Source organism: Sinohyriopsis cumingii, chromosome 1 (genome assembly GCF_028554795.1).
Source record: "Sinohyriopsis cumingii isolate HCF-2022 chromosome 1, ASM2855479v2, whole genome shotgun sequence".
Taxonomy (NCBI): domain Eukaryota; kingdom Metazoa; phylum Mollusca; class Bivalvia; order Unionida; family Unionidae; genus Sinohyriopsis; species Sinohyriopsis cumingii.
The window spans coordinates 127,115,327-127,124,156 of NC_142961.1; the positions used below are offsets into that span (position 1 = coordinate 127,115,327).

Consider the following 8,830-nt stretch of genomic DNA (forward strand, 5'->3'; position numbering starts at 1 on the left):
AGAAAATCCTAGCTTAGTGAATGAAAAGGTCAGCAGAACATGACCTCCCATCGGTGTCCATTCCGCCATTGATATAGAATTTTAATCAAATTGTATTTGAGAGCAGTTAAAAAGTGATCTCGTTTCTAATTTCAGATAAATATTCTGATCAACCAGATAACCGGTAAGATCAATTACACTACTGATCTGATCGGCGTCCGAATGGCGGGAATCAACCAGATTCTTGATCCGTGGTTATACATTCTACTCCGGAAGGCTATGATAATGAAGGCGTTTAGATTTGTTAAGAACTTTATTACCAACAAAGGAAAATATCAGTCTCCTTCAAGAACTGATAAGAAAAATAAAATAATGGGCACAAGTGGGATGATCACAAGCGAACTACACGAACTTCGGCCATATGATCCAAAAATGAAAATCAGTATCGTCACTGAATCCATTCCAGAAGAGAACCATAGTGATGATTCCAGCACGTGCAGCACGGTGAAGTTGATTTATAACGAAGTTGAGGCGGGACCTGAATTAGATAAGAGATCGCGCTATAGGCGTTCTCTCTCAGCTGATCACGCTGCTGAAAGGCGACCGCGGTTGATGCGCAATATGAGTGATGGTTACCAAAAAGACATCTTTCAGGGCAAATCCCATACGTCTCAACCATTAAAGAAAAAATCCCTGTTGAGCATGTGTCGCAAAGGATCATATTCTATGACTCCAAGGCTACGTAGTCAGGATAGAACGACCAGTCTGCCAGTTAATTCTAGTACAATATGTACCGACTTCAGTGAGGACAGCCAACATTATGCTTGAAATAATTTTAAAAAGATACGTTTGCTGTGACGGTGCACATGTACCATGATACATTCTTTACCTGCTTGGACACAATGTATGATTACAAGGAAATAGACCCATTCGGCATCTGTTCGAACTTTCAGTAGATCACTAGACCTTTCCTTACATTATTTGCAGGATCCAGTATCTTCCGTGACAGCCACGCAGCTAAAACTAAATTGACGTGGGCTGGATCGTCTGAGTTAAAAGTTGATACAGATTAGGCGTTCATCAAGGAATTGGTCGGTATTTCAGTGAAATATAAGCATGCCATTGCATATGCACAGGTGCTAGATATTATAAGAGACGAAAGTCGGATAAATATACGTCTACATTACACATATATGAGGGGCATTTAAGAAGTTATGAATATTTGCACGCTGTACAACACACGTTTTTAATAGTTGACGGTGCGTAAATGCATCATCTGAAAGTACATGCACTACATACTTTCTCAGTCTGATTATCCAACCAGTAAACGCCATTTTATAAAAGTATTTATCATTATATTCATTCACTGGAAAACTGCACTTCTAGTCTCATACCGGTTTTCAAATCATACGCCTTTCAGCGAATTATTTTTGAACGGGATTCGGGCAAAATCATTTGGACCTTAATCAGGGTTGTGTGGAGGAAGTGGCAAAGTCTGGATGTTGTGCTCCTTCAGGAAGTCTGTCACGACGGCTGATTTATGGTACGTTGTCATGGAGAAGATGGATGTCTCGTGTACCGGTGCGCGGACGGGTGGTTTGGTAGGTTCCACAGCTTTTAGCAAACCTTTGGCGGCTTAAAATATCCATTAGGAAAAGAAGAGCCAGACACAGCTACCTTCTGCATCGAAAAATGACGCTTATGAAACTCTTCTCACTGTTAGACTATATCGAGATATGTTTGGTCTCTGCTTGTTTTGTCCAATCCAATCTGTTAAATCGGGTTCCAAAAACTGTCTTCGTTTTATCATCTGTGACAATTTCATTTAATCGTCTCTAGTCACTCTTTTCACATTTGATGAGTAGCTACATGGCAATTTTAAGCCAAATATGTTTTAGTCAGCCGTCAATATATGTGGGACACATCTTGCACAATTTTGTTAAAGTATCAAATAATTCTTCAGGATACTAGAAACAGCTGACCAATTAAAACCCGTGATAATAGAACAGTGTTCTCTGTGCATCGATCATTTTTATCAGTTGCCCCTGTCACAGCAGCCACCTGTCACTCATCAATCACTGGCGACGGTCATAACGGGGTTCATTTTCCATGGATTCTTGGCCATCTTTAAAACGATGGAACTGCCTCAAAACCGATGAATATGAGAGAGAATTGAATCTGCAAACATCTTTAAGTTGGCCTTGCTATCAGTCAAAGCGTATCCTAAGAGTGCCCGGATTTTACAGTATGCTCCTTGCGCAGTAACATAGCGGTTCTCCTCTCCGACATTGTTACATCAGCGTCATTTACATATGTTACGTCACACGAATATAAATGCAGGTGTCCGGCGTGCTTCAAGTGCAGTGTATAGTATTTCACGGAACGTTGTTTTGTCTTTTGATCTACATTAAATTTATTGACAGGTTCAAAGAAGCAAAATACATCAACAAAACAAATACTCTGTACAGAACCGAAATGTTTTGACCTAATTACATGTTATGGCCATAGTAAGAAAAGCAAATATGGCGAAGATCAACGCCATGTAATGCCAAAAACTACAATATCTACCAGATGAATTATATCCCGGTGAAACGTTTTCGTTTTCCCCGAAAGGGTTTAAAAGGCGCGTGTGTGTGTGTGTGTGTGTGATATACCTTTAGTCCGAGTCTGCGTCTATTAATTGTGTTCATCATGACCTGACTGATTAGTACATTAGTACGCAAGGATGTTTCGATATTAAATGAGATTGGTCAAGAATTAGTTTATTTTTCCCCGGAATGAAAATAATTAACAACCTATGGTAGTTGTTTTGCATTCATGAATGAGAAATATATCGCGATATGACTTTTGTTGACAAAAATGCCAATAGTGTATTGGTGATCTGTAAAATAAGAGTTTAAAAATGTGCCCTTTAATTCATTAGTATTCAGCGTGTATGACAGAGGAACTATTATTTAAAGCATAGTTACATTTAGACTTAAAATAATTTGTGTAGACAATTGAAAGTTATTTTTGCAGGCATCAGTCTCCTCCTATCATGAACCGTTATGTGTGTTGCATTTGTATTACACACTTAAGTTCAAATGCAACACAGAATCATTTATTTTTTTTATCATTTCACCCGATATATATATATATATATATATATATATATATATATATATATATATATATATATATATATATATATATATATATGTGTGTGTGTGTGTGTGTGTGTGTGTATATACATACATTTGTGGAGGCATTAGTACACTGACCTCCTAGTACGTGTGAGGAGTGGTGCTATTTTAGTATCCTTAATATTTCATTAAAATTTACAAATTATTGTTTATAATAAATGGACCAAAATCCTGGAAATCTTCACCTTTAAGCTAGGACAGATATTTAGTTTCCAGTTCTTGTCCTCATATTCTGTTCTAAATCTTTGGAATTGTAGTCGATTCCAAGACCTACGGTAAGTCAATTTTTGGCATTGTAGCCGGTACCAAGACCTATGGTAAGTCACTATGGGCACTGTAGTCGGTACCAAGGCCTATGGTACGTCAACCGATGGCATTGTAGTCGGTACCAAGACCTATGGTAAGTCAACCGATGGCATTGTAGCCAGTACGAGGACCTAACGTAAGTCAATCGTTGACATTGTAGTCGGTACCAAACCTAAGGTAAGTCAATCTTTGGCACTTTAGCCAGTACCAATACCTGATGTAAGTCAATCTTTGTCATTGTAGTCGGAATCAAGACATATCGTAACTCAATCTTTGGCTTTGTAATCCGTACCAAGACCTATAGCAAGTCAATCTTTGGCACTGTAGTCGGTACCAAGACCTAAGGTAAGTCAATCTATGGCATTGCAGTCGGTATTAAGACCTGTGGTAAATCAATCTTAGGCTTTGTAGTCCTTACCAAAGCCTAAGGTAAGTCAATCTATGGCACTGTAGCCAGTACCAAGACCTGAGGTAAGTCAACCCATGGCATTGTAGCTAGTACCAAAACCTAAAGTAAGTCAATCGTTCGCAATGTAGTCATTACCAAAACCTAAGATAAGTCAATCTTTGGCACTGTAGCCAATACCAATACCTGATGTAAGTAAATCTTTGTCACTGTAGTCGGTACCATGACCTATGGTAAGTAAATCTTTGGCACTGTAGCCAGTACAAAGACCTAAGGTAAGTCAATATTTGGCATTGTAGTCGGTATTAAGATCTGTGGTAAATCAATTTTAGGCTTTGCAGTCCTTACCAAGGCCTAATGTAAGTCAATCTATGGCACTGTAGCCAGTACCAAAACCTGAGGTAAGTCTAGCTATGGCATTTTAGCCGGTATCAACACCTATGGCGAGTCAACCGATGGCATTGTAGCCGGTACCAATATCTATGGTAAGTCAACCAGAGGCACTGTAGCCAGTACCAGGACCTGAGTTAAGTCTACCTATATGATTGCAGCCGGTACCAATACCTATGGTAAGTCAACCTAAGACATTAAAACCCAGTACTAATACCTGAGGTAAGTCTACCTATGCCATTGTAGCCGGTACCAAGACCTATGGCAAGTCAACCGATGGCATTGTAGCCGGTACCAATATTTATGGTAAGTCAACCTAAGGCATTGTAGCCAGTACCAAGACCTGAAGTAAATCTACCTATGGCATTGTCGCCGGTAGACATATGGCAAGTCAGCCGATGGCATTATAGCCAGTACCAAGACCTATGGTAAATCAATTTTTGGCATTGTAGTCGGTACCAAGACCTATGATAAGTCAACCCATGGCATTGTAGCTAGTACCAAGACCTAAAGTAAGTCAACCGTTGGCATTGTAGTCGTTACCAAAACCTAAGATAAGTCAATCTTTGGCACTGTAGCCAGTACCAATACCTGATGTAAGTCGGTACCAAGACCTATGGTAAGTCAATCTTTGGCTTTGTAATCCGTACCAAGACCTAAGGTATGTCAATATTTGACATTGCAGTCTGTATCAAGACCTGTGGCAAGTCATTCTTTGGCTTTGTAGTCCTTACCTAGGCCTAAGGTAAGTCAATCTATGGCACTGTAGCCAGTACCAAGACCTATGGTAAGACAATCGTTGGCACTGTAGTCGGTACCAAGACCTATGGTAAGTCAATTTTGGGCATTGTAGTCCGTACCAAGACCTATATAATGTACATTTTTGGCATTGTAGTTGGTACCAATACTTAAGGTAAGTCAATATTTGGCATTGAACCTGGTACCAATGCCTAAGGTAAGTCAAACTATGAAGTCAGCTGTGTCTTGTCACCTGTCTGAATGATTGGTAGCTAGTGCTACTTTTTCCGCATCTAACAATTGAGTTCGAAGTGAGACGGTGGGAGTAATTGAAATTCTTGCAATTACATCGTACGACGGTCCTGACTTGACGATGGTCCTGGCTTGTCGATGTAAGAGAATTTTTCATTTCTTAAGAGACTTAAATCTCTTCTGATCTGAAGTTTGTATCTGGTAACGTCGGATAGTGTTTCCCAATCGAAAGGTCATTTCCGTCCTTGTACACAAAAGTCCTAACTGTTATTAATAATGCACACATTTCTTGAATAAACATTCGGACTGAGAAGACGCTTTTTGTAATCCAAGTATAACAGTTTCGTTTAAAAGCGGTCAAAATTATGGTTACATGGAAGCTGTCTACATCATTTCTTTTACAATACACACTGGCAGAAATTATTAGAAAATAAATTGCTTGCCTAAAAGTCATTTCTAAAACGTATCTCAAAAATACATTTGTTGAAGAAATCTTTAAAAATTTAATTTCAGTAAATGACGTTTGTAATATCTGGTATGTTCCATTTTATTGCACACTGAGAATGCTCTGATACAAAAAGTACACCTAAAAGTACATGGAAACTGTATCACCATTTCCAATATAAAGCTAATACATCTACACTCGTGACAATTTAATCAATGTTTTCAATATGTGTTTATTATTCACACATCAGTTTTCGGTTCATTCTCATCGAACACAATTGCCAGTTAGCACGTCATGTAAACAGCCGTCGGAAAATTGCATAATTATTTTTTAGAATTAAGAATGATTAATGTCCCCAAAACCACTCAAACTGTACAGAAATTAATGTTAAATATAGAAAAAGTACAAAATTAATAAATGTTTCATCTCCGGGCAATAAGCGTCAAACGAGTTACTCTTCCAAGTTTCAAATATAGCTCTTGATACAGCACGCTCCTTGCGAGTCAATGTTATATTTCTGTATAAAAATCTGAATTCAAATGCATCTAAATATTTAAAAAGAAACTAAGTCTTATCAGTGTCAAACTGATGTCATGTTCCTTGAGAATTCATTTCATATTGTTTTAAAAAGTATCATAATGCATGTGCGAATATAAAGCAATGTTTATATTCCCTAAGAAAAAGGCGGTGGTGTGTGTGTGTGTGTGTGTGTGTTGGATTTTTAAAGTAGCTTTAACAATTTGTCAGTCATATGTAAAAGATGTTGAAAATTATTCAGAATCCAAGGGTTAATGAATACGTCTTAACTCTGTCCGAAACTTTCTCATCAATGTAGTTTTACAATGTCATGAATATTTATTTCCACCTGTTCTTCATTTGAATCCTGCCGAGTTTGTTCGTCCATGGTTATGCCCAGCTGCATCCTCAACAGTTGTACCATGTTAATTAGTTTTGTCACCGGCAGTATTTTCTAAAAGAGAACGGTTTATTTGAAAAACGTTGACACTCCAGTTGTCTTTTGAGAATTTCGAAAGACGTGGGCATTTCATGTGAGCTATCTTAAACATTAGGGACCACTTCAGAAGATATATTCTCGATTTATGTGAAACAATTTAAAAAAATTAATCTTTTTCTTGATTCGTTAAGTTTTAATATTTAGGAGCAAAGCTTGACAGCTGCATAGACAGTTGATACGTGTATGAAAAATTCATGCCCCCTACAATTACAGTTGAAAATGTGTTGTTTGTTTTTTTCTCGGTCGTTTGAATACAATCTCTGCCTATACCAATATTTACACATACCGCTTTGATTCAATATTTATTTGTGACTTTGTTTCCGTTTTGTGTCATAATGTTATTTTAAAAACACATTTTATCATACAAACCAAAATTAGTGCTATAACTATTTTCTGTATTCAAAATAATTGGCTTGAAAGTTTAAATCTAAATACAAAAATTAAAGAAGAATAAAAATAATAATTGAAACCCAGTTAAGCATATGTAAGAGTTTTCCATAGTGTAACATCAGCAATTTAAAAAATGTATGATAGATTTATTTAGGCTATTAGTGCTTGAAGTTATGACTACATTCACCTTATCGTTGCTTTTAAAACCATATTCACATTCCCCTGGTTGTTAATAGACTGTTGCTAGGAGCCAAATGTATGTTTACCTTCCTTAGACATTGGTTTTGATCTCTGTTTCATCGACGGGAGTTAGAAAATGATGTATCGAGTTATATCTTTTATGTAAACTGTTTGTATATTTAGTTTACAAAAGGCAATGTTTGCCGCGATATTACATTATCATTTTCATTAAGGTTAGGCATTTCATGTCTGTGCGTAATAAATTACATAGATTTTGAATATTTTTTATTTGACAGTCAGATCGTCTATACTAAACTGTAAATGATCAATGCGTCGTTCAAAAGTTGATATGATGAGATGATAAGTCCCAGGCAAATCTTGTATTTTTCATGTTTTGTTTATTTGTGATATTTCAAATCTTGTTTATTAAATCAGATTTCATCTCTTGCTGGAGGAATCAAACAATTCATCGTCCATATATGTTGTCAGGAAAACTCTATAGCAATATTTGTTAATTATGTTTATAGGTGACTGCTAAAACTGAACTTTCGTTATTGGAAATGAAAAATTTTAATCCTTCAAAGTTTATGAATGAACCATGTTCACCGTGTTTGTGAGCCATGTCTACAGTGATTGTGAGCCATGCCCACCGTGTTTGTGACCCATGTCTACAGTCATTGTGACCGATGCCCGCCATGTTAATTTGTGATGGTTGTATTTTGATTAACCATTCTGCGCAATTTACGGCACCGGTGAACCAGAGCGGTACTCAGAATATATAGGACTCATCAGAGACAAATACAAAACATAAACAAGACAAACAAATAAAACAGAAAAACCGTTATGTTTGCAAAACTTTACATGACTGTTTCAACAGGAAAGTTTCAGCTAGTTTATTTCAACATGTTGCTGATGCTGGAAATTTTTTTTTATTGACCTACAAATCGTTGAGCCATAACGACATCTGTTATTTTATGTAAAGTTATGTAAGCACACATTATATCCCGGATGTTTCATTGTCATAGTAGTAAATATAGGCTATTAAGCAAATTTAGAGAATTAGTTAAAAGAAAATGTATCAGCTGCAAAAAGATAATTTTATTTGTGCATTGCTGTCTATATAATGTGCAAAACGTTTCTAATAAACTTCCTTTAGAAATATGTGTGCTATTCTTTGACTTAGAATGAATCTTTTCTTGAATTTTGAATTACACACATTTTTCAGGAAAACTTATTTACTGGTTAGACAGTATATTGCATACCAGTTTTGAAAATAACCGTCAGGTACTTGTTATAATTATGTAATAAGTAAACTCACAACAATAACGGTCTAGTACTTGCTATATTTATGTAATCATAAAACTTATAGATTTAACAACAACCATGTAGTAGTTGTGATTTAACAGTAACCATCTAGCACTATTACTATTTATATAATCAGCAAACACACAACAATAACCGTCTTGTTATATTAATGTAATAGTGAATACACCGTTTAACCAATAACCGTCTAGCACTTATTACATTTAGTTAAAGTAGCGTTTGGT

General features: G+C 36.5%; 1 protein-coding gene across 6 annotated transcripts in view; it reads left to right on the top strand.

The window, feature by feature from the left end:
* Positions 1-8,442, top strand: part of LOC149807835 (prostaglandin E2 receptor EP2 subtype-like) — a 178,256-nt gene extending 169,814 nt beyond the window's left edge. For all 6 annotated transcript variants that reach the window (XM_089971290.1, XM_089971243.1, XM_089971260.1 and 3 more), the window contains one exon: positions 136-8,442. In XM_089971290.1, coding sequence (XP_089827416.1) covers positions 136-807 — 672 coding nt within the window. In that variant the 3' untranslated portion in view covers positions 808-8,442. The remainder of the gene's footprint in view (positions 1-135) is intronic.
* The last annotated feature ends 388 nt before the right edge of the window (positions 8,443-8,830 follow it).